Consider the following 25859-nt stretch of genomic DNA (forward strand, 5'->3'; position numbering starts at 1 on the left):
CATTTTAAAAAAAGGCTTCTTTTTTAATATGAGAACATATATATAACATGGAGAAATGGTTCTAAAGTTCTCAATTGAAATGTTCAAAATCTGCCAATTAAACGTGAGAATATCATAATCTAGTGTAACACTTCTAAAACTGCCATTTACAGAGAATTTTGCAGATCACTTAAACTTTTAAGTCTATGAATATTTTAATTAATATGAAACCATTTACAATGGCATCCAAAGAATACAATGGACAAAAAACCCTATAAAAGAAAGATCAATTGGTTCCATAATGTAAATTAGGTGATTGTGTAAGAGTCTTTATTATGTACATGTGAGATCTAAATCATCTAAATTGCACTCTGACACAGTAGAGTTGATCTGGAGAGAGGATGAACATCAGGCCAGTTTGGAGAAGTCCTCGTACGCAATTCCCTCTACTGTCTTTCCTTTCATCCGTCCCTGAACCAGAACAAAAAAAAATACATCAAAATTGGCCCCATTTTCATTCTAGTCCCAAGTCTTGTAGTGCACAATTTATCAGTACATGTTATATTTCAAAGAAAAAGAAAAATCCTCAATCTTTCTGATAATTCAATTCTGAATTTTCTTTTCTGCTGATATAACCAAGTCTACATGGGCAGGGAAAACAGATATTAAACAATATCATAGCCCACATTTCACAAGCCAATCAGATCCCAATGGATAAATTCAAATACCTCACTCAATTATTTCCAACCAACTATTCACTCAGAAAAATGGCAGATTACAGAACCTAAATGTTCTGCAAATGTGGTTTTATGATGTCTTTAAGGCCAGACGAGTTAAAGATGATCTACTAAAACTTACATTTACGTTAAATGTTACGTCATTAAAAATAAACAATTAAATGTAGCAAAAGTTACAAAGCAAATAATTAAATGTTAGTATACAGAAGTTTAATGCTTGCACAGAATTACAGGTAGCAGTTCTAACAGTGTTTGTAATTTGATTCCACTGTTGACTTGTTAAAAGGCCTTTTCACACCAAACGCCAATCTTCGCCGCGATTAACAATTTTTATATAAACAACCTGAACAATCACACCTGAAACGAACATTCCAACAAAGCAAAGCTTTTTTTATTAGTGCTGTCAGATGACAAAAATGTTTAAATCGCAATTTATCGCACAATTTTTTGTAGTTAATCATGATAAATCACAGATTTTGAAAGTGCCGAAATTTGACTCTAAATATACTTTACCTGTCAAAATGCATTTATTTCCATTTTAGGGAATAAAACAAAACTATAAGTAACAACATAATGCACCAATTCAAGTAACAAACATTTCCAATAGTCTAAGTGAGAGTTTGACTAATTGAAAGAACTAGTTGCACATATTCATTGCAATGGGCATTAAATCTTTTAAAATCATCCTCCACAATATTAATCAGCTGGTAGACTGTGGTTATACTTTGTTACAACAATCGTGAAGCCACGTTTATGATTTACATCAGGGCGGAAACCGCAGCCTCAATTGCTGCTCTGAACTCCACATGAAAAGCGCTTGCAGACAAAAACTCTATTTTGCTGATATTTAAGATTTGATGTGCTTATGTGGTAATTAAAATGCATCTTACACGGGCTTAAAAATACTTGATATCTATCACAAGTCCCATCTGGGCTTGTTTTGTACATCAGTTAGGGTTAAGAGGTCCTTTCTCCATCACTTTATCACTGACAGAGAAGCGCTATTGTGTGTGCTGTTGGGTGTGTGTCAGTGAAATGTTCCGCTATTCCAACAAGCATTTTTGCTGGTTTATGCTCTATAATAGTAAATGCGTTAATTGAGGTAAAGAAAAATGAACAAGTTAAACTTTTTTAAATCATATGCTTTAACACGTTAATTCTGACAGCTCTGTTGATTTTTGTCCCGGAGATGGAACGCCTTAACCAATATTATTAAGTTGGCTGTGGATCATGTTTCAGGAGCTGCTGCAGTTCCAAAAACCAGTATATTTAGTGGTGCTAAAAGCACAGAAAGCTGTTTTGACCACCGACATTAAATGTCGAAGAAGAAAGTACCATAAAGAAAAACAAGAGTTACGTACTTCAAATAACTTCAAATCATTTTGCTGAACGGCTAATGTTGCCTCTTGTGTGTGTAATATCATTTCATTACATATATCTTCAATTTAATGTCACAGTATCATGACATAAAATGGTGGACAATAAATCAAGGAACACACATAATATAAATAGAAATACCACAACTTAAGGACTTAATGTCACTGGATTGTACAGTTGAAGTCAGAAGTTTACATACACTTAAGTTGAAGTCATTAAAACTCCACAGATTTCATATTAGCAAACTATAGTTTTGGCAAGTAATTTATGACATCTACATAGTGCATGACAAGTAACTTTTCCAACAATTGTTTACAGATAGATTGTTTTACTTTAAATTGACTATATCACAATTCCAGTGGGTGAGGAGTTTACTTGCAAATTCCAAAAATGTATGTCAAGCCTTTAGGCAATTAGACAATTACCTTCTGATAGGCTAATTGGAGTTGAATGGAGTGTACCTGTGGATGTATATTAAGGCCTACCTTCAAACTCAGGAAATCTTGGGAAAATCAAAAGAAATCAGCAAAGACCTCAGAAAAACTATTGTGGACTTCCACAAGTGTGGTTCATACTTGGGAGCAATTTCAAAATGCTTGAAGGTACCACGTTCATCTGTACAAACCATAGTATTCCAGTACAAACACCATGGGACAACGCAGCCATCATGCCGCTCAGGAAAGAGACTAAAAGGAGCATTCGGTCTCCTAGAGATGAACATAATTTGGTGCGAAAAGTGCAAATCAATCCCAGAACAACATCAAAGGACCTTGTGAAGATGCTGGAGGAAACAGTTAGCTAAGTATCTATATCCATAGCAAAATGAGTCCTTTATCAACATAACCTGATAGACTGCTCAGCAAGGAAGAACCACCATAAAAAAGCCAGACTACAGTTTGCAAGTGCACATGGGGACAAAGATCTTACTTTTTGGAGAAATATCCTCTAGTCTGATGAAACAAAAATTTAACCGTTTGGCCACAATGACCATCGTTATGTTTGGCGGAAAAAGGGTGAGGCTTGCAAGCTGAAGAACATCATTACAACCGTGAAGCATGGGAGTGGCAGCATCATGTTGTGGGGTGCTTTGTCTTAGGAGGGACTGGTGCACTTCACAAAATAGATGGCATCACGAGGAAGGAAAATGATGTGGATATATTGAAGCAACATCTCAAGACATCAGCCATACAGTTAAAGCTCGGTCACAAATGGGACTTCCAAATGGCCACAAGCATACCTCCAAAGTTGTGGCAACAAAGTCAAGGTATAGGAGTGGCCATCACAAAGCCCTGACCTCAATCCGATAGTAAATTTGTGGGCAGAACTGAAAAGCATATGTGAGCAAGGAGGCCTGGAAACCTGACTCAGTTACACCAGTTCTGTCTGGAGGAATGTGCCAACATTCCAGCAACTTATTGTGAGTAGCTTGTGGAAGGCTACCCAAAACAATTGATCCATGTTAAACAATTTAAAGGCAATGCTAGCAAATACTAACAAAGTGTATGTAAAAACTGAAAAAAAAAAAAAATAAATTCTCTCTACTATTATTTTGATATATATAGTGATCCTAACAGACCAAAGACAGGGAATATTTTCTATGATTACATTTCAGAAATGGTGAAAAACCAAGTTTAAATGTATTTGGCTAAGGTGTACTTAAACTTCTGACTTCAACTTTAGGTATGTAGGTATACAAGCCTATAAATGATGTTAACAAATTCATATCGTATATCAAAATCATAAACACATGGCCAAATGCTGTTTAGGGACGATGGGTTTTCGGTAGTTTGTTTGAGAAGGGATTAATAAGGGTGCCACCAACTGAAGCAAAGTATCGAATCATCAACAGACATTCTGAAGTATTGATGAAAACGATCATGATACAACTTCAACTCCTGTATCATTATATCAAGAATGGGGTAAACCCAGTATCAATGCCTTTTTCTTCTTTCCTCTGAGCAAAATAACAAACTCATCATCTATGCTGTTTGAAGAGGAAATCATCTTTTTCAGCAGGCTAGAGAACTAGCTTGCTCGCTATACTCTCGTACAGTGATTCCATGATTGTTTTGCAAACTTCATAGTTGGTCCTCTCCTCCGTGGACTGTATGCAGGTTAAATTACTTGACGATTAGAGCCACTGATTTTGTAAAGCCGTGAATGTTCTAACAGCAAACATTAGCGGCACTTTCTACATGAAAGGGCCAGTCGTCTGTGTGAAAAGGCCTTAAGAGAGAACTTTCTGGTTTTAATATGTTTTAATGCAGTACTACAGTGCATGTGGTAATATTCAAGGGTGAACTTACCGAGTCTAATATGAGTGTGGCGTAGAATTTGTGCTCATTTATGCCTTCCAGGATAGCTTCAGTGTCTTTATATTGACCATTTAGGATCAAAACTCGCTTGCCTGAGACAGATTAGAAGTGGTTCCAATCAATAAAAACTGAGATTTAAAGAAAAGGAGGAACATGAGAAACATGGTTAACAATGGTAATGCATTACCAGGAGCTGGAATGACTGTCTCCACGTGACTTTGGTCTAGTTTGAGTTTGTCTCCAGAGTTGATCATCCTCACCACAGCTGTGTATTTATCCTGCACCTCCTGTTTAACCACACACATACACACAATATTACAGTGGGTGAACCCACACAGACAAGCAAAACTCAGATAATCAAAGCATTTCAATTACCCGAATGGCTGCTTTCTTCTTGTAATACTTCTCTCCCAGTTTCTTTGTAATCACTTTCACTACAATATTTGGTCGAAGCCAGTGATCTGATCTTACGGATTTCTTCTTTTGCTCCTCCATCTGGAAGTAAAACACATAAAGGACTGTTTAACCATTTAAGCTCTGAAGGGGATTTTAAATATATCCTGTTTCAGTGGCATGCCCACAATTAAACTACAAATGGAACACAAAGCAGGTCAACTGTTCGGTATCACTGTAAAGAAAACTTTTCAAAATTGTAATGAATTAGATAATGATAAATTATGAGACTCTCAGTCTAAGAAACTGCTTAAATTACAAAAAGCTCCAAAAACTGCTTTTGTTTTGTTCCCAATCGTGCCAACTGTAACGGAGTAGAATTTTATGTTGATACGACAAAGTAATCAAAAGTTACAGCATTACAATGTAATTGATCATATTGCACAAAAGTCTCTTAAAACAAATCAAACATAATTGTGCATAATAACAAATTTCACATGCAAATACAACAATGCCTAAAAGTATGTGCTCTCTCCTAATCATGCAGGCATGAGTAACGTGATCTCATAAAGTTCCATTCTGTGTCATTTGAGGCATCACTGAGTCTCTGTCTATGTTCTTGGCGACATCTCCTGGTGGCCTTATGTAATTAGAGAGAAAAATCCTCTCTGCCTATATTTGGATGACTTCCACCTCTGGTGGCAGCGATCTGAATCCTAAAACAATTGGTTTAGCGGTTCATGATGCTGGGCAATGTTCTACATAATTTCTGATGAAGTCATCTGATCCAGGTAAGCGAATGTGTTTTTTGCCACAAAATGTCCTGTGTGCACACAGTGCTTTGAAAATGCATCTTTTAAGCAACACCTGTTTACTTGTAACATGTATGTCAAACATGTAGGTCTGATCTCATGTACTTGGCTATTACGCACTATATTTTTGCCTGTAAAACAAATAGGCTGGTTGTATTCTATTCTTTGAGCGCTTTCCAACGACTTATACCACATTACTATTTGATCAGCTTTAGGTTTTTTACCGATTACAATAATATGTAGTGGAAAATTATTCATAAATTATAAAAATGGAACACTTCTGATTTGTCTGCAAATTTAAAAAGCAGTTGTTTAATTTTGGTCATAATGGCTACATGCATTGTAAAGTACATCATCTAAGCTTTAAAACTATGCCTATTTTGTGTTGATCATGAATGTAGTTATTCATATAAAACAATAATAATAATCTTGGCGGGCCCATTTAAGCTTGAAGGGTTACTTCAATGCTAATAAAAACACATAACAAAATTGCATAATTCCACAGAAAGAGAACCATAGTTCTGATCTCTGGATGATTTATTCCAGTCTTTGTACTGGAAAAGTTGTTTTAACTGTGCTACAGAGTTACGCAAGGATTTTACATAATGTGGTGTAATCTATCTCTAACTGTCTTTGGCATTTCAGAGTGATGATGCTGATGCAGGAAATAAATAAAGCATGCCTCTATTATTTCATCCAGGGCAGATTTCTTCTTCTTCTTATCTTTTGAGTCTGAACTGTGAGAAGACTCTTTCCTTTTGGTCGAGGCTGTAACTCTGAGTGCACTAGGACCCAGAGCAGTGCTGTGGGAGTAAAACACAAGAGACATAATCACACATCTGAACCTAGAGCACTTAAAGATATAGCTTGGATGAAGGATTTCAAAATATGTTGGAAAAAAAATATATAAAAGAATAGTTCATCCAAAAAACAAAAATCGTCATCATTCAAACCCGTATGACTGTCTACCGTGAAACAAAAAATATTTTTTTAACTTTATTTAAAAAGTAACTTCAATATTATGGTCTAAAATAAAACAATATTGCGTTACTTTTCTTGTTACTCAAAAAAAAGAATCTGATTACGTAACACGCTACTTTTATCACGTTACCCAAACACTGTTAATAGCTTGAGGCTGATACCGATAATTTTACTTTTTGCATTTTAACTCTTAAAAAAAAAAAAAATACTAACTTGAAACAAAACAGGTATCATTTAAAAGCTTAGAATCTGGACATTTCAATCTGACCAACTTGTATATGCAGTTATTTAAGGTCTTGCGGATGTAACGTGAACCACTGTGAATATATTACAAAAGTACGCTGATTTGAAGGAGAAAAATATCACATAACAAGCATTAAAATGACAGAATTTTCATTTCTGGGTGAACTTTACTTTTAAAACAGTCTATTCAGTTTGAAACAATGTACAAATAATACATACATTTTTAAGTCCTTCACACAAGCTGCAGCTATAAGATTGATGATACCTGACTTTAGAGGGTCCTGCTAAAGCACTGTCCATATTAAAAGCAATTTTCTCCTCTTCATTCTTTCTCTTCAGTTCTGTGAAGACTGGTTCCTCCTGTAGATACACATATATGGAAGGTGTGTTTATGACCAGCTTGGGTGATTCTCACAAAACCTGTAAAAAGTATGCTGTTCAATGATTTTTAAATTAGTGAAAATGAAAGGCAATACTAAGAAAATACTACTATGATGTTTAAAGAGTTTAAAATAATGCCATTATTGATACGGTTTATCTAGCGAAAGCATCTCCTCCTTTAACATCCATTCAAACGGAACAAACTCTGGTCTTCTCGCCAACGTACCACTGCATTACGCCAATGTTTTGCTAACCTTGCCGGCTCCCCCTTGGTAGAAGGGTTCTGGCTGAGCTCAGCTTCCTGTTTGCTGGTTTGATGAGGCGTTTTGCCATACAACTTGAGTGCTGACTGCCCCCTACTGCATCAAGCTGATACATCAAGCTTGAATTGCTCCTATGGTAGGAACTAGGGCTGGACGATAAATCTATCTTGATATTTATCTAAAAAAATTCACACTATCAATGATAAAATTTTTTTCGATATTTAGCCTATGCTCTACATCTAGACAATCAGGTGCATGTCACAAAAACTCATTGTATAGATAAAGTTATACACAAAACTAGTTAACTGAATAACAGTCATGAAATCAGCCAGTTAGGAAGTATTAGTTGACTAGCCGGTAGCTAGCTCTCCAGCTAATATGATATCGTTATGTACCAAACAAGACAGCACTGACAGTACAATACAGCTATCAACTGAACGCAACAACAATTCCGACATCAAACCATTGCTGTTTATTGTGTACTACTTAGTTAACGTGTTTTAATGATCCATAGCGCACTCATGTCTACAAATTTGACACAATCAAGAACATTTTTCAGTGGACATAATGACTTTTAGGCTACAGCAATTATGTATCGGTGGTGTAGCTGACACGTGTCGGGCCAAAACCATGAAGAAGAATGTATTCGGAAACTTAAAAATGAATGACCATGGGTCCGCTAAAGACGATGAAATTGTGGCGCAAAGAGGTCACACACCTTATGTAGGATTACATCCAAAACGGTGTATACTTCTTGAACTTCAAATTAAAAAGGTAGCTTACGATCTGGAGTTCACTTGTAAACAAAGTTTCGTTTATATTCATTCTTGAGGTCTAACAAACATTTTCTTCAGAATTAATGGCATGAAATGTATATCTTGATAAATATTAAATATTTTTTGGCCATATTGTCCAAACGTACTGTCTAGATGGTCAGCTTTCTAGGATGAGCATAGCCAAAGGTGCCCAAAAAAGGTGGTCTAAATAGGGCTGCTCACCAGGATTTGAGATAGCCGCAGTCACCCTAAATGCCTTATAGTTAGGCAGCTCACTAGTTTTTTTGGCACTCTCAAAAAAACAAAAAACATATAGTCTAGATAGTCAGCTCACTTGGTTTTGAATTATAAGCATTTTGAGCACAGCCAAAGGTGCCCAAAAGTGTTGTCTAGGTACACAGTGCACTAGGTTTTGAGGCACAGCCAAAAACAAAAACAAACATGATAGATTGGCAGCTCAATAAGTGACTACAGAAACATCAAGGAAACGTTTAAGTGGTTCAACCAAATGGACGCTATCTAGACTGGTGAGGAATGGGAGGGAGAGTGCCCTGAACTCAGCCACAGCTAAAAACCAAGATGGAGGATGGTATATTTTGTTATGCTAACTCTATACTCTGCTTGAAAGCAGCCCTAGAAGGAACATTCCTTATTACAGAATTTACATATAGGTTGGGGACATCGCACTTAACACGTTAAACCAAAATACTGTATTAATGGCCCTAAAAATAGGCATCATTTTCTACATGCAAAATGTCATTTTTTTTGTTTGTTTTTTTTTGAGTAAAATAGGCATTTTCTTCACAGGCATCATGAGAATCCCCGATTAAGAACAGGACACAAAAAAAAAATATCACACCTCTGGCTCCTTGCCCTCTCGACCACGGCGCACTTGTTCTTCGATGAACTTGGCACTGCGTTCTTCATCATCCATATCCTGTTTCTTCTTCTTCTCCTGCTCTTCCTGCCTACGGATCGTCTCAGGATCTCGGTCAATGTACTGGATGTACCAGCCTTTGGGCGTCTCATCCACTATGCAGAAACCTGTACACACATCACGTGAATGAGACATTTAATGAAACCTGCTTATCCGGATTCATTAGTTCTATACGACATATAGTATGCTTGCCTTCTCTCCCAAGCCATTTGGTGAAGTCAGTGAGGGTCTCCCACTGTGTAGAGTTCATGTGAACGTGTTCCCGATTACTAATATACTCATTGTATATGATGTTATTGTGAACTCGCTTGGTTCCTACAAGAGTAAACAAAGTGTCAGCAATAATAAATCACACTCAAAATACAATTACATTTTGTGTTACTTTATATGTATAATAAATTAAAGTAGCAAAGATTTAGTCTTACCGAAACGCCTTCTGAGCAGCTCTAAGAATTCACTTTTAAACTCCCTGTAAAATCAGGACATAATGTATGTTTGCAATATTAGCTTTCATAAGGACATATATGCAAGGATATAGACAGCTATGAATGGGATATACAGTATGTGGGCACTCACTCTGAGAAGAAGCTCATGAACTGGTTGGGATTCTCTGACGCTAACAGCAGCTGTCTCTGATGAGACTCAGACATGCAGTGACACTTAAACCCATTCTGCACTCAAGAGAAAGATTGTGTTAGCTGACAGGTCCTAGCGGACCATGTCTCAAAATCTAGTGATTGGCCAACAGAACATTCAAATGCACCTATTATGTAAAAATGCTGTCAAGTTAGGTAGTTCATTAGGTTTTGAGACACAGTCAATTGTGCCCAAAAGAGATACAGCCATTGTCATCCAAAAATGATGTCTAGTTAGGCAGTTCACTAAGATTTGAGACACAGACGTTGTTACCCAAAATGCTGTCTAGATAGTCAGCTCATTAAGTTTTGAATTATGAGCAGTTAGACCACAGCCAAAGGTGGCCAAAAATGTTGTCTAGGTACATTGCTCACTATGTTTTAAAGGCACTGCCAAAAACAAATGCATGCTGTCTAGACAGGCAGCTTACTAGGTTGTGACACTGCCCATTATACCCTCAAATGCTTTCTTTAAGGACACAATTAATGATGTACAAAACTGCTTTCTAGGCAGACTGCTCCTGAGGATTTAAGGCACTGCCAAAAGCAGCCCAAACATACTGTGTACATGGTCAGCTCTCTAGGATGAGCATAGCCAAAGGTGCCCAAAAAAGGTGGTCTAAATAGGGCTGCTCACCAGGTTTGAGATAGCCGTAGTCACCCTAAATGCCCTATAGTTAGGCAGCTCACTAGCTTTTTAGGCACTCTCATAAAAAAAAAAATAGTCTAGATAGTCAGCTCACTTGGTTTTGAATTATAAGCATTTTGAGCACAGCCAAAGGTGCCCAAAAGTGTTGTCTAGGTACACAGTGCATTAGGTTTTGAGGCACAGCCAAAAACAAACATGATGTCTAGATAGGCAGCTCAATAGGTTGACACAGCCATGGGTGACCTATGATAACCCAAAAAGCCATATTTTAAGACACAACTATAATTTCATAAACAGCTCATTAGGTTTAAAGGCAATGTCGAAAAAACAAACAAACATGCTGTCTAGATAGTCAGCTCACTAGGTTGAGACAGCAAAGGATATCCTAAAAAGAGACTACAGATGATGTCCCAAATAGTTATGTCTAGGTAGGCAGCTCATTAGTTTGATCCAAAGATAATGATGCCCCAAAATGCTGTTGAGTTAGGTATCTCACCAGCCTATGATGTCCAAAACTGTCTAGGAAGACAACTCAATACGTTGAGGAACTTAAGGAAAAAAAGCCCAAACCTGTGGTCAGCTTACAAGGTTCAGAGTAGAGGTTGACCGATAGTGACCGACAGTCATCACAGACATTGAGGTCAGAGGTTCAAAATCGGCATTGATCTGTGCAGTTCCAGAAAGCAACTATTGGCACTGATTAATCAGTAAACACGATATTTCAGTCTACCTCTAGTTCAGAGTACAAACAAAGTGCCGGAGTGCCCAAATTGCTGTCTAGATAGACAGCTCCCTACGTTGAGACTAGGGATGCTCCGATTAGGCAACCAATCGGTATCGGTCGATATTCACATCCTATGACTCAATCGGTGATCATTAATTTGGCCGATCACTCATGTCGCAAAATAACCTTTTAAGATTCTACCAGCACTGTCATGACATCACAGTATGTGGGGAATACTGGCATAGTGTTGTAAGACAACAAACTTGATTCAGCAGTGGGAGAGGTATGGCAAATATGAAAATGTTGTGTACTGTACTGTTAATGTGGCATTTCACACGTGTCAAGGCAAAGGGTAAACAGCGCGAGCTGTGAAACGGTCCTTGTTATCGTTCATGGTGGCAGCTTCACAGTCTCCGCCGCTCATAGGCACCTCAGCAATTTATGACGAGTTACATGATGTGGTGTACTTCAAATACCTTTATTAAATATCTCCCGATTAAACAGCATTAACAATAGTAGCACCCGTAGAGTCCAGAAACATGTGCTCTTTCTCCACTTTCCTTTCTTCTCTTGCCCTCATGAGAGAGCGCGTGTTCCCCACATTAAAGTTCAAGCAGCAACAAGTGAAAAACTAACTATTAATATAACCATCCAACTAAATGAGGGCAAGGAAGGAATTTATAAATATAATTCTTTATACAATATTAACATACCATAATATAATGCATTACAATATAATGAGGTAAAATTAGGAATAATAATAAAAAAATAAAAATACAATTTAAATAAAAGCTTTTTAAACAATTTTTGGCAGCAAAGAGGTATAGCGAGTTATCCTGATAAAAGGTGAAATGATTGGTATCGGGATCAATATCGGCCGATCAGGTGACCAGAGGATCGGTATCGGCTGTAAAAATCCTGATCGGAGCGTCCCTAGTTGAGACAGCCAATGATGTCCCAAAATTGTCTTTTAAGACAGTTAATAAAGTCCAACACTTTTGTCTATGTACACCACTCACTAGGTTTTGGGTTCAATGATGTCCTAAAGATAGTTTTTTGGGCATTAGCGGCAGTCTGTCTAGATAGGCAGCTCACTACATTTTGAGACACAGCCAAGAATGCCACAAAGAGAGAAAGCCTATAATACCCGAAAAATGTTGTCTAGATAGACAGCTCACTAGGTTAACACAGCCATTTTCTGTGCTGTTAGCCAGTACACTAAACACAATTTAGGACAGTAAAACAGATACAGACTAAATACAGTAGATCAATATAGATTGCAATTTATCCAGGACAAAGCTTATATCCTTAAAACAACTACAAACAAACAGTGTTATTAGAGAATGAGACACGTGTTCAACACAAACTTACTTCATCTCTACACTGTTTCTGACACATCTGACAATACCAACGCAGTTTCTGCAGGCCTTTGGCTTTAATTCGGTTCCCAATCGCTTTAGGACTTAAGAAATCTGCCTTTCCCATTTTAAGAAAATAAATAACCAACAAAACCAAAGAACGATTAACGATCTAACAACAGTTCTCACGCTTCCTTGCTCGTCAGCACAATGCGTGTTTCGTCACGGATTTGTGTGTATCTGAAATATCGCGAGAGCACGTTTGACACGCAGTTATCGGGGTTTATTTGCGCCTGCGCACACAGGTTGCTCTGACCTTCACTGAAATGAACATGTTTGCCAGGACCAGTGCGGTGGTGTTCCTCCCACAATGGTAGATATTTATTTAATTTAGCAATATATTGGCTTATGGTTTTATTCACACAATGAATATTTATACATGTTATAACTATACAGTGTCAGTTGATCAAATTAAATGCAGGTGAAATAGCGCAAGGACGCGTTGAACTTTAGGCCGCAGTGTGCGTGAGTCAACTAGGATGACAGCGCGCGACATGAAATTAAAGGCTTTTGATATTTAATGAAGGTCATAATGGGATTAAAACATGTGCATAAAGTCACAGTTACAGTTAGCTTTTTTTTTTTTTTTTATGTATTCTGAACTGGCTATAAGAGATTCGTGCTCTCTAGTCGTGTTATGAATGGCTATTTTCCAGGTTGAACACGAAATTCAACGTAATGCATATAGTTGCACTGCACTCAGCTGCCCTGTTTTTTTTTTGTGTGTTTTTTTTTTTTTGTATTGTCCTTTGCACTGTTATAATGTGTTTTATTTATGGCTGGGATATAACCTTTTAAATCTCTTGCAGTGGGCAGGTCAGGAACATGGCTACCTTGAAGGACAGTAAGTAGCCTACAGTTTTTCCTTTTGCATTATAGGCAGTCAAAGCAGGTTGCAAGTCTGGTATTAAATTGTTTTTGATGTTTAATTCTTATTCAATTTGAATCTAGTTTCATCTGTTAGTGTCCAGGCTATTCTGTTTGTTACTGAAATATTGTCTTTGGTGACAGCCATTTCTGACAAGTGTTTTTCTTTTCTTCCTCATGTCAGTCACCCTTCGGTTGAAGTCCATCAAGAACATTCAGAAGATTACGAAGTCCATGAAGATGGTGGCAGCAGCTAAGTACTCAAGAGCTGAGAGGTCCTTGAAGCCTGCCCGCGTTTATGGCACCAGCGCAATGGGTAAGTCACGCCATGGGCTTGCATATGAATCGTATTCATTGGAGTTTAAATGCCATGGGATAGTTTTGCAGTGGTTTCATATTTGTGTGTTGTGTTTGTCTGTTTTCTAGCTCTGTATGAGAAGGCTGAGATCAAGGCTCCAGAAGAAAAGAATAAGCACTTGATCATTGGTGTGTCCTCTGATCGTGGGCTGTGTGGTGCCATCCACAGCAGCGTGGCCAAAGCTATAAAGAGTGAGATCGCCAAGCTCTCTGGTGCTGGAAAAGAGGTCATGGTCGTCAATGTGGGCGACAAACTCCGAGGTCTCCTGTACAGGTATAGCTTTTTTTTTTTTTTTTTTTTATTTCTGCCCTCCAAACATTTGTGTCATGGATCATTTCAGAATTTTTCGGGAACATTTTGTAATTATTTGCTTATCCACTTCCTCTTCTCATGTAAACCTTTAGGACTCATGGGAAGCACATCCTGATCAACTGTAAGGAGGTGGGCCGCAAACCTCCCTCTTTCACTGATGCTTCTATCATTGCCACAGAACTTATGGACTCTGGCTATGAGTTTGACCAGGGAAGCATCGTATTCAACAGATTCAGGTTGGATACCTACAGCACATTATATAATAATAGAATTGAGCAAAATTTAGAGGTAGACTGATATATCAGTTTTACCGATTAATTTGTGCAGATAGTTGCTTTTTTGGAACTAATGATTATCGGCAAACATCTTGGCCGATAGTTGTTGATTTTCTTAAAATGGCTTGGTTCTGCAGTATAACAGCTGCCTCTAGTCATGAAGTAAAAACAATCACTGACACCTCCTGGGGATTTGCTGCATCTAAATCTTTCATTATTGACAATATTCTTCCTTTTATCCTCACTTTAATGCATGTTTTGTTACTTATATTATATAATCAAGTGTTCTAAATTTAAGTGAGGCCATGCAAAGAGTGAGTGTATGGAAATGTGCCTTGTCAACATTGTGTCTCCAACTTCATATCTTGGAAATACTAATAAATCGTATTCCTTAATAAACATACAGACTATAAAATGTTGATTTGGTAAGTCTAAAATATAGAGCATTGTAACCGAGCCATAAGAGTCCCTGGTGTGTTTCGGACTTGTTAATAGTTCTGCAAAAGTCCTGCACTATACACCAAATCTTCATTATTATTGGGATTTTGTTTGAACAAACTACATCTGGGATTTTATTTGTTTCAAACTCTTGTAGCATCTGTGTCTGCAGCCATCATAGTAAATATTAAGAAATTCTTCTAAAAAAATATTTTTCTTCAATTAAAATGTTGATTCGTAGACGCATAACAAAGAAAAAACACTATATATATATATATATATATATATATATATACACACACACATTGAATCAACATTTAACCCCCTCTATTGACGAGATTGACCCCCAACGAATACACCTGTGGTCACAAATAAGAATTCACACACACAAAAAAAATTATATCCTAAATATCAATATTAAAATCCTATATAATTAAAACTAAACTTCTCTCTCCACAGCTCCTACACTAGAGTCCCCCCAAAACACAAAATAATTGCCCCATTTCCTATCAAACAAATCCCAAAACCCCAGCCTTCTGCTTGATACCTCCTCAAAAGCTGCAACCCTCTCCATCTTCGCACACCACTCTGGAAATGAGGGCGCTCCCTTAGACTTCCATTACCAAAAACAGTACAGCGCAGGTGGCATAGCTGTAAATGACTCTAGAACTGAGATCTAGGAATCCCACTAGAAATGTGTTTTTAAAACTATCATCCAGTTAATCTGTTATTGGCCGACGGTTAACTGTATCGGTGAAATCAAATATTGGTTGACCTACATAGAAATAGAGCCATAGTGAACATATTGAATGTTTTGGGTGATGTGTTCACAGCCATCATTGTAAGAAAAGATAAAAAAAAAAAAAATTAACATTCTAAAAAAAAAAAAAATGAACTCTGCCGATTAATTGGTTATTGCCCTATAATTATTGATATCAGCAAACTAAAATATTGCTTGACAGAAATGTAAAGTGATCCATTGTGAATATTGCAATGATTTAAATTGAGCTTTTTATCACATTTCGTAAAGACCACCGCAGTGGTCAACTTCTTGTGTTACGAGTGCTTAATATAACTTGAAATTAAAATCAAAACTTTCCTTAGTAGTGTTAGATCAGAATTTTTTGCAATTAAACCGCTTTATAAAAAAGAAAATGCTAATCATTGCGTGTTTCCATCCACTACGTCTTGCGCATTATTTTGAGGGAGCCGCCTTGTCTTGATGGAGCAGTTTTACCTCGTTTTATTAAATGCTGCCAGGAAATGCCACAGAATAAGTGTAATATCTGGTATAATGAGACCTGAAATTGCTGCTATGACCACACGCCACCTATTTCCACACACCTGGGAGCGCCTGTGTTCAACTGTTCCGGCGGATTTTGAGGACACGTTTTAATGACTAGCTGTGGGTTAAACACTTCCTGATGTCAAGAGATATGTTCAAATATTTGTGTGCCAAGGTGGGACCACATCATGCTTTCGCACACTCCGAACATGTGCACCAATAGTCAAAACACGCCAATGTTTTGCAAATTCACCAATTGAAACTAATGCGAAACTCTATAAAGTCCACCTCTGTCTAGCACGTTAATCTAAGCAGATTTTGAGTTTATTCACATATCAAGCATTCCCATTCAGGATTTTTTTATGCACAATTTCAACATTTTGGAAACCCAGCTTTTTAAAGCACCTTAATTGAGAATGGCGACTACGGCACAACGTTGATGTCATAAGACATGCAAGAACCAGTGAGGTTTGATTTAGGTGCTGTAAACGGGAGTTGTTAATTGATTTAAGAATTAATAAAAACATTTTTTTTTTGATCGCCCAGCCTTAAAAATACGGAGAGTTATTTTCATGGTTTTGATGAGTTATTTGCTTGTGCAGATCTGTAATTTCCTACAAGACTGAAGAGAAGCCACTGTATTCCATGGACACCGTTGCAAGCTCAGGTATTTTTGAATGGCAGTATAATAATATATTAATATAATATATATATTCACACAGGATGTGCTAGTTGGTGGGCGAATATTTGTTTTTCAGCAGGATCACTTTAATATTATTTTTATTGTAACAAACTGTATTTGTTTTGATTGTACACTTTCAAATTCCTATTCTGGAGCCCATTTCAAAGTTGTTAATATGTTCAAATGACTCAAGTTACATGTTGTATATTTGCAGAGAATATGGGCATCTATGACGACATTGATGCTGATGTGCTGAGGAACTATCAGGAGTTTTCTCTGGTCAACCTCATCTACTATGGGCTGAAAGAGTCCACCACCAGTGAGCAGAGTGCCAGAATGACTGCCATGGATGGCGCCAGCAAGAACGCTTGTAAGTTCTTTTATCTTTTTCCTTGTCTCAAAAAACTGGTACTAGCACAGAAATTCGGTTTTTAAGATGTGGTCCCTGAAAGGTTTTTTTTTGTTTTTTGCGTACACTACCAGTCAAACATTTGGAAACACCAATTAATTCTTATTACCATGTTCCACATTTTAGAATAATAGAAAAGTTGTCAAAACAATGACTTATATATATATAGAGAGAGAGAGAGAGCTGCATTCTCTCAACCAACTTCAAATGGTGCATCCTTAGATGCTTTTAAACAGTATTGAATGAGTTTCCATGTATGCTGGGTACTTTTTTTTTCCTTACTGGCCCAGCTCACCCAAACACGCGCGCACAAATCGGTTTTAGATTTGGAAAGAAATTCATGCATGTAGACAATTTATATTTGCCTACAACATTGGCATCAAGGATTTAAGCATAACCTTTAGAACAAAATACTTCTAAGATGATAAGGAACATAATTCAGTGAAGTGTGTCTAAACTTTTGACTGATTGACAGGTTGGCACAAGTTTGTTGTGATGGCTCAGAAAAAAAAGATTTTTCATGAGATTTACCATATTTCTCATTTGCCATCTTGTTTTTCTCCTGTCCATTAGCTGAGATCATTGAAAAGCTGACCCTGACCTTCAACCGAACTCGCCAGGCTGTCATCACCAAGGAGCTCATCGAGATCATTTCTGGAGCTGCTGCTCTGTAAGCTGTCTCTCTACCGTGCATGACATCTTCCTCATCTTTCATTCTTTTTATTCCTCAAGACATCCAATAGCTAACATTTTAACATGATTCCCTGTTGAATCCATAATGCCACCTTTTATGTTTATCTTTCCTTCACTTCAATAAATAAATAACATTTTAAAGTTTTATCTATTTGTTTCTTAACACCTTAAAGTTGACATTAACTCACAAGTTTCCATCTTTCCTTTACTAACCTTCCATAATATGCATGCTTTCACTGTTCACAGGAACTGAGGCATGACTTGAGGTAACGTTCTAGAGCAGACTAGGCTATACTGTGTGCTGGTAGAGCAATATGCTTTAAAACAGATTTTTAGGTGTTTTAGCCATTCTATATAAAGGATGTTTTGTTGCATGTGTGGGTTCTAGAAGTAGTCTCTACAGATGTTGGTAATTAGTAAAAAATTATACTTCAATTGAGTAAAAGAGCTTTACTTATTGCTAAACAGCGTTATTTTTCTGCGAAATTCTGGATATTGCTTAAAAATTCAGGATGGAAACACCAAGATACAAATAACAACTTAGAATGCTCATTTGGGGTTATTTGGTTAGACGACATGCACATAAACTAGGATGGAAAGCCATTTACAGAATAAATTCCTAAATGTGCATCAAAAAGGTCATATGGCTTTGCCTCAAGTCAGGTTACTGAATAATTTGCTCATAACTGGACTAACCAGATGACCAGTATCATCGCATAGCACCTGAAATGTTGCTCTGGTCATTTTTAAATGCTGCAGCCAAAGCCTGCCATGAAAATGATTGGCTAGTATTACCTAGGGCTTGGTATCAAAGATTGTATTTTTTTAGATTTTCTCCACAATTTGGCCTGCCCAGTTCCCAATGCGCTCTTAAGCACTCGTGGTGGTGTAGTGAATCGCCTCAATCTGGGTGGCGGAGGAGTAATCAAATTTGCCTCCGCATCTGAGGCCATCAGTCTTGTCACGTGGCTTGTTGAGCACTTTACGTGGAGACCTAGTGCGTGTGGAGGCTCATTCTATTCTCCGTGGCATCCACGCACAAATCACCACGTGCCCTACCATGAGCGAGAACCACATTATAGTGACCACAAGGAGCTTAACCCAACGTGACTCTACCCACCCTAGCAACCGGGCCAATTGGTTGCTTAGGAAACCTGACTGTAGTCACTCAGCACACCCTGGATTCGAACTTTCAACTCCAGGTGTTGTAGTCAGCATCTTTATTTGCTGAGCTACCCAGGTCCCATTTGATAAATATTTCTTATTTTTATTTGATTTCCAATTCATAAGCTCTCAATAAAATTTGATGATGATTTTTAAATGGTTTGATAAAATTCAGATGGATTTTGTTATATTTCAGTTATATTGTGTTTACATATTAAACAAATGGTATTTACTCAGCCCTAGTATTGAATGAATGTTACATTTATATAGCGCTTTTCTGACAAAACACTTTACACTGTGAACTCTCCTCAAAAACCACCAGTGTGCAGCATCCACCTGGATGATGCAATAGCAGCCATTGTGCGCCAGTATGCTCACCCCACACCAGCTATTGGTGGAGAGGAGTGTGTGGAGTGATAGAGCCAATCCATGAAAGGGGATTATTAGGAGGCCATGATTGAGAAAGGCCAATGTGGGGAATTTGGCCAGAACACCAGGGTTACATCCCTAATCTTTTCAAGAAGTGTCCTGGGATTTTTAACAACTGTAGAGAGTTAGGACGTTGGTGTGATATAAAAGGACGGTGCCCTTTTATTTACTGTATAGTGTCCCCATCACTATACTTTGGCATTAGGTCTCACTAAGGTGAGCACCACCTGCTGGCCTCCCTAATACCTCTTCCAGCAGCAACCTTATGTTTCCCCAGGATGTCTCCCATCTAGGTACTTACTAGGCTCCACCCTGCTTGGCTTCAGTGGGCAACTGGCCTTGAGCTACAGAGTGATATGGCTGCTGGCATTATTGCCTCCCAGAACTGTCTGACACGCTGCCACGCACAGACATCTGTCGCCAAAAGCTAGCTAACAAAGTTCAAAATGTTTTGTGCTCTTAACAGCAAGTAATTTATTACATTTATTAAGAGCAGCAGTGGCGTTTTCAGTGGCTAAAACTTTTTAGCACCAGTTTTCCTGATAGTGATTATTTATAATCACTTGAACACCTGGGTTGGAAACGCTACTTTATTTGCAACTTGTTTTCGCGATATTCCTATTTTTCGCAAAAATTTAATTTGCAACTTTGATGGAAAGATGACTACTGACTAGCAATGGTTCACTCTACAAGTGAACTTAATTTATTCACTGCTCATGCAGTGAGTAAATGATTAAAAACAACAATGTACTCTACGCAAGTAGGTGAATGCAAATTTTTCTAGTTACACAAGAACATATGCGTTTTATTCTCAGCATTGCCACAAGGGGAGCTATGGCTGACATTCGACTGTCAGTTTTCCCTTTCAGATCAAATGTCATGGCAGAGCAGCAGTTTGAAAAAAAAAACTTCAACAATTTAGTTGGTTAAGTTGTAAACATGTTCACAACACCGACACAGTTATTTAATGGTAACTTTATTGCCCTCTTGAGTATTGTGGTTATGGTTAATTACAGCCACAGTAATGCAAGAACGCATGTTGCGTAGGTACAACGGAACTGCACTTGAAATGTGCTGGCCAAGCATGCGTGTCGGTGTTTGTGTACTTGTGTAGAGTATGTTTCTGGCCTTGCACCTGATTGATTTACAGTGTTTTTGTTATTAGAGCTTAGATGGTATTATATTCGTGATTGTATGGATGTATGTATATGTATTTGAAAGTACTAAATTAGTTTTTCTCTATTTCTTATCAGATAAAAGAGGAGCCCTGTATACCTTTTGGTGTGGTTCTGGCGTACCTGCTCTCCAATTCGGTCATCTGGTGTAGAATTAATAAATATATGTATGTGCTTTGTACAATATCAGAGAAAATAAACATCTTACAGAGAAACAATCTATTGAGTTCTCCAGTCCATTTCTAGTTTATGTTCTGATCAACTTTGATGTCCCCTAAAAAATAAATATGTCTCCCGACTCTTTTATTGGAATTAAAGCTTGTGAATTCGTCTTTGAAGGCACAGGCCCCTGCGCTTGGCTGTTCTTGGAGGTTATCAATACACAGAGCTTTTGAAGAGAGGATGTCTCCCAAAACAGAACACTAGGTCAATCCTTCCAATAAACCCTCTCTAGTGTGCACACTTTGCTTAAAATAGGATTAAGTTACTTAGAACTGATTACTGATAAACCCAATTGACTTAATCGCATTCTTTATTGGTTTTTCTTCTAATTGCCAATCAAAACAAGTTTAGCCTCCTTGTTATCCATTTGAAACTCAAGCCAGGCAACCCACCACAATATCAGATGAAGTGATCGAGCTGTGGTGTTGGGTGTCTGGATCCATGAAAGGGAGAATTTTGGGGTCAGTGATTGTAGAAGAGGGTCTGATCTATTAAAGAGATGGACAAGTTGAAAAGTTTGACCATATGGGTCACTCATACATTATTTAATCAGCTGCCACTAGATCTCAGATTGTGATGTTTTCATCTGAGAAGTGAAGCTTATCACCATAGTCTCCTGTTTACTTTTCAAAGACATTATTTGAGTTTTTTTATTTTATGCAATAGTATTACAATCTTTTGTTTGAATGTTTCATTGCAGTAATGTTCTAATTTATTATTAAACTTAAAGTGGAATGTATGTACTTTCTGTGCTACTAGTGCCACCAAACAGAATTGCGAAAATTATGTTTTAAAAGGCTTTCTAAATTTGCTGTTGTTCAAACAGACAGATAGTCCCATTGTTGGGGCGGGTCTCTCAGAAAAATAAAAAGAAAAGTTTCATAGTGACACGATGTTAAGTTTTCTGGGAAATATACCTATGAATGGTTTACCTCTAGTTGTCTCTGCATATTAAGCTGGGATAAAAGTATTTTAAAACTGAAGAATGTAACTTAAAATACTTAAAATGTTAAAATACTTCTATCCCAGCTTAGTATACAAGGAGACAACTATAAGTAAGCCATGCAAAGGTTAATTTTCTCAAGAACCGTAAATAATGTGTCTGTGGCACTATAAAAATTCTTAGACCTGCGCCAAATACTTTACTTAACCAATGGCATGAGTTAGGGTCGGCTAACTGTTTAATAATGTATAGGTCCTCCTTGTGCCATGTGAAAATCCCAGGAGATCAGCATTTACAGAAATACTCAAACCAGCCTGTCTGGCTCCAACAATCATCCATGTTATTATCTAATCAGCCAATCCCGTGGCAGCAGTGCATAAAATCATGCAGATAAGGGTCAGGAGCTTCAGTTAATTTTCACATCAACCATCAGAACTGGGAAAATGTGATCTCAGTGATTTGGAGCGTGGCATGATTGTTGGTGCAAGATGGTCTGTTTGAGTTTTTCTGTAACTGCTGATCTCCTGAGATTTTCTGCCATGACTTCCTGCCATGACTTCCTGTTTTCAGAGGTAACACAGGCCAAATTCTCTCAGTCATCCATCACAATGGGTAAGAACAAACAATAAAGTTGTGATGTGCAGCAAAATGTTGTTGAGGTTCACAAAAAGGTATTGGCTATAAGAAAATAGCTGAAGCATTGAAAATACCCTTTTCCACAATCGGGGCAATAATTAAGAAGTTCCAATCAACTGGAGATCTTAAGAATCGGTGTGTCTATATAGTTTCCACACATGTTCAGGAGTGTCCAAAAATTTTCCGAGTATCACCGCTGGAGAATTGCAGGAAGTAGTTGGGTCTTGGGGTCAGAAAGTCTCTAAAACTACATCAAAACAAGTTGTTTGGGAGGGTTTCAAGAAAAAAGCCTCTGCTCTAATCCAACAACAGATTCAAGCATCTTCAGTTTGCCAGACACTACTGGAACTTAAAATGGGACTGGGTTCTATGGTGGAATGAAACAAAAACAGCGCTTTTTGTCAGTAAACACCAGAGATGAGTTTGGCACACACAGAGAAGTAGCCATATGGAAAAGTACCTCTTGTCCTCGGTTAAATATCGTGGTGGATCTTTAATGTTGTGGGGCTGTTTTTATGCCAGAGGTCTTGGACATCTTATTCTGATACATGGCATCATGGACTCTATCAAATATCAAAACATGATTGCCTCTGCCAGAAAGCTTAACATGGGCTGTGGTTGGATCTTAAAGCAGGACAATGGTCCAAAACACACAACACAAAAATGGTTCACTGACCACAAAATCAAGGTTCTGCCATGTCCATCCCAGTCCCCTGACCTGAACCCCATAGAAAACCTTAACTGAAGAGGAGAGTACAGCAACATGGACCTCTGAATTTGAAGGATCTGGAGAGATTCTTGTGTTGAGCCATGTGTTCTCCAACCTCATTGGGCATTATAGGAGAAGACTCAGAGCAGTTATCTTGGCAAAGAGCATCACACAATGTACAGAATACAAGGGTGCCATTCATTGTCACATAGATTTGACATATATATTTGTTTTTTGGAATTGTTTGATATCTATTTGAGGATAGAGTTTTGTGAAAATTTTAATGAAAAACCAAAAGGATAAACAATAAGGATATATTTTTCTCATGCCTTCTTTTCTCATATTTACCAAGGGTGCCAATATTTTTATTGTATAAAAATTCAGCTGTATATAAATATTTCCCTCTTGTCATATATGGCAAGGTGGGACAAATCAAAGGTCATCAAGTCATGGCCCTTTAGAAAAAAATCACCATGGTAACAATAGTTCCCGCCAAAATACCGTTTACTAAAGTTATTGTTATTACAGTGTCATAATGTATAGGTGGGCCATACTACAATGGTAGTATTCACCTCCGTTATATATATATATATATATATATATATATATATATATATATAAAGATAGACACATTCTGAAAGCTTCTCACTGTTCGAAAAAGATGAATGAATCATAATATAAGTATAAGACAAGGATATTTATTTTTTTTGGCGAAAAAAATATGATTACAATTGTAATGTTATAATGGTCAACTTTTTCCAAAATATTTTATATAGCCATGGTGGAAAAAAGAAAGAAAGATTGGGTGGTAAATTATGATTTCATTTGCAAACTCATAAAAGTATTTTGTGTTTTTGATAATAAATCAATCCCAAGCAGACGTTTTGATTGATAACATAAGCATTAGTAATTAAATTACTAAATCCTAATTATTCTACAAAGAATGCCAGAAGAAATTGGCGTACATATATTCACAACATTTTGTTTTCGCCTACTGCATATCTGCGTACGAAGTCAGGCGGTGTAATCGAGCAAGTTACAATCGCGCAGACCCTCCGCTCTTCTGCGCATGCGCGATTGCCAGCAAAGATGGCGGCTCCTATGGAAGCGCCAATGTCTCTATTCATGTGAATGATCAAAGCAAAGCCCTTCCAGGCGCCGTGAGAGCGGCCTTTCGGGACCGCAGAGATGTGTGAGAGCTACGCGCGGTCGCTGCTGCGGGTGTCCGTGGCGCAGATGTGCCAGGCGATGGGCTGGGACGCGGTGCAGCTGAGCGCCTGTGATCTGCTGTCCGACGTGCTGGAGAGATACGTGCAGCACCTGGCCCGGAGCTGCCACCGCTACTCGGAACTCTGTAAGTGCCTTTAAAGGACCATTTTGACCCTGTGTTGTAGTTGTGTGAACTGCAGGCTGTTAGTGTACACTTTATAGTGTTTTGTGCGTAAACCCCGCCCACCACAACTGTTGTTAGCATGCTAAGCTAGCTAGCTAGCCACTCAAAAAAATGTGTATTGAGCTTTTAGAGGGATTAACCTTTATCAGGTAAACAGTTTATTGCAAATATTTTGGCCACTCAACGAGTACTCTATGACAGACTTAAAGCTAGATATCAAACGTCATGCTCTGAGCGCTTGTTTTGACAGCTGATCAGCTGTGTGTTTGTGCTAAAATATAGCAGCTTTATCTTAAATGATTGGTTTCGCTCATAATTAAGCATAGTGTAACGTAGTGTATGATTTTCGGAGGCTGAAGTGTTTGCTACAGTTTAATAGTTTGCAATGGTGCTGAATGTAGCTTCCCACCTGTTGCCAAAGTGATGATGGAATCATCATCATCCGTGTGAGCAAGGCTAATACAAACGTAGGTGTGTTAGGAACAGGGTTTGTGTCAAAAAATGCCACAAAAATGCCCTTGAAATGAATATGAATAATTATTACGTGGTTGACTGTTCAATTGGGATATTCTATATTCACATATTTTTATATAATAACTGCTAAACGGAATAATTGACAATTTTCCTACATAGCTGTGCTAGTTTTATGTCTCTCGTATCACTAATGCGGTCTCTTCTCACATAATCAAATAATTTAAACTCATGGCAATATTTCATGTCCATTTGTTTATTGATTTGGTAAATATCAGTGTAATAAGCAGGATGATGTTCAGACGTTCCTTATTGTAAAATAAACCCAGATCTGATGCATGACTAAATTATTTTATATTATAATTGCATTATTTACCCTCTCCCTTCACTCAGATGGACGTACAGACCCTGGACTGAGCGATGTGGACCAGGCTTTTGGACTTTTGGGAGTCAGTATAGCTGAACTCGAGGACTATGTGAATAACTTGGAGCCTGTCGGCTTCCCCCAAACTATCCCTCAGTTCCCCATCAACAAGAGCAGCGTTCTGCAGTTTCCTGCTTCTGGCTTTGAAACGGATGCCCGTGATGCTCTGAGGGGAGAGAGGAGAGACTACATCCCAGAATATTTCCCTCCGCTCGTCTCACTGCAGGAAGGTATGTACCACCTTCACTTCGGTCATCAATGTATGCAACATGTAATCCTATGTAATTACAGTGTTGTTATAGCTATTTAATATAAAAGGCGTACTTCAACTGAAAATTCAAATTCTCATATAAT

General features: G+C 37.8%; 3 protein-coding genes across 4 annotated transcripts in view; 2 read left to right on the forward strand and 1 right to left on the reverse strand.

Annotated features, from left to right (window-relative positions):
• Positions 1 to 141: 141 nt before the first annotated feature.
• On the reverse strand, positions 142 to 12760 carry kin (Kin17 DNA and RNA binding protein). The gene is made up of 11 exons (XM_052118912.1): positions 12574 to 12760; positions 9771 to 9865; positions 9620 to 9663; positions 9387 to 9509; positions 9117 to 9301; positions 7103 to 7197; positions 6296 to 6416; positions 4784 to 4903; positions 4596 to 4695; positions 4400 to 4500; positions 142 to 450 (listed from the first exon to the last, which is right to left on the reverse strand). Exons 1-11 carry the CDS (start codon positions 12685 to 12687, stop codon positions 388 to 390), a joined length of 1161 nt encoding a protein of 386 aa, XP_051974872.1. The 5' UTR covers positions 12688 to 12760; the 3' UTR covers positions 142 to 387.
• A 91-nt stretch (positions 12761 to 12851) lies between these two features.
• atp5f1c (ATP synthase F1 subunit gamma) lies at positions 12852 to 20925 on the forward strand. Of its 2 annotated transcripts, XM_052119074.1 has the most exons (9): positions 12852 to 12933; positions 13430 to 13464; positions 13672 to 13803; positions 13914 to 14118; positions 14250 to 14393; positions 16758 to 16822; positions 17052 to 17207; positions 17820 to 17916; positions 20786 to 20925. In XM_052119074.1, the coding sequence occupies exons 1-9, from the start codon at positions 12887 to 12889 to the stop codon at positions 20787 to 20789; spliced, it is 885 nt and encodes a 294-aa protein (XP_051975034.1). In that variant the 5' UTR covers positions 12852 to 12886; the 3' UTR covers positions 20790 to 20925. The 2 variants fall into 2 exon arrangements, with proteins under 2 accessions (XP_051975034.1, XP_051975035.1); XM_052119075.1 differs by lacking the exon at positions 20786 to 20925 and having other exon boundaries at positions 17820 to 17920.
• Positions 20926 to 24300: 3375 nt separating this feature from the next.
• The window catches only part of taf3 (TAF3 RNA polymerase II, TATA box binding protein (TBP)-associated facto), a 79487-nt gene continuing 77928 nt past the window's right edge, over positions 24301 to 25859 (forward strand). Inside the window, exons 1-2 of the mRNA XM_052118907.1 lie at positions 24301 to 24571; positions 25475 to 25735. Coding sequence (XP_051974867.1) covers positions 24406 to 24571; positions 25475 to 25735 — 427 coding nt within the window. The 5' untranslated portion in view covers positions 24301 to 24405. The remainder of the gene's footprint in view (positions 24572 to 25474; positions 25736 to 25859) is intronic.

Source organism: Xyrauchen texanus, chromosome 45 (assembly GCF_025860055.1).
Source record: "Xyrauchen texanus isolate HMW12.3.18 chromosome 45, RBS_HiC_50CHRs, whole genome shotgun sequence".
In the NCBI taxonomy this organism is placed as follows: domain Eukaryota; kingdom Metazoa; phylum Chordata; class Actinopteri; order Cypriniformes; family Catostomidae; genus Xyrauchen; species Xyrauchen texanus.

Excerpts from the sequence above, each read along its gene's own strand:
- kin (XM_052118912.1), bottom strand. The coding sequence starts at position 12,687 with ATGGGAAAGGCAGATTTCTTAAGTCCTAAAGCGATTGGGAACCGAATT. Across the intron at positions 9,510-9,619 it reads GCTGCTCAGAAGGCGTTTCG|GAACCAAGCGAGTTCACAAT; the intron begins GTAAGACTAAAT and ends TTACTCTTGTAG. Across the intron at positions 6,417-7,102 it reads GCAGGACCCTCTAAAGTCAG|CACTGCTCTGGGTCCTAGTG; the intron begins GTATCATCAATC and ends TTACTCCCACAG.
- atp5f1c (XM_052119074.1), top strand. The coding sequence starts at position 12,887 with ATGAACATGTTTGCCAGGACCAGTGCGGTGGTGTTCCTCCCACAATG. Across the intron at positions 12,934-13,429 it reads GTGGTGTTCCTCCCACAATG|TGGGCAGGTCAGGAACATGG; the intron begins GTAGATATTTAT and ends AATCTCTTGCAG. Across the intron at positions 16,823-17,051 it reads GGACACCGTTGCAAGCTCAG|AGAATATGGGCATCTATGAC; the intron begins GTATTTTTGAAT and ends GTATATTTGCAG.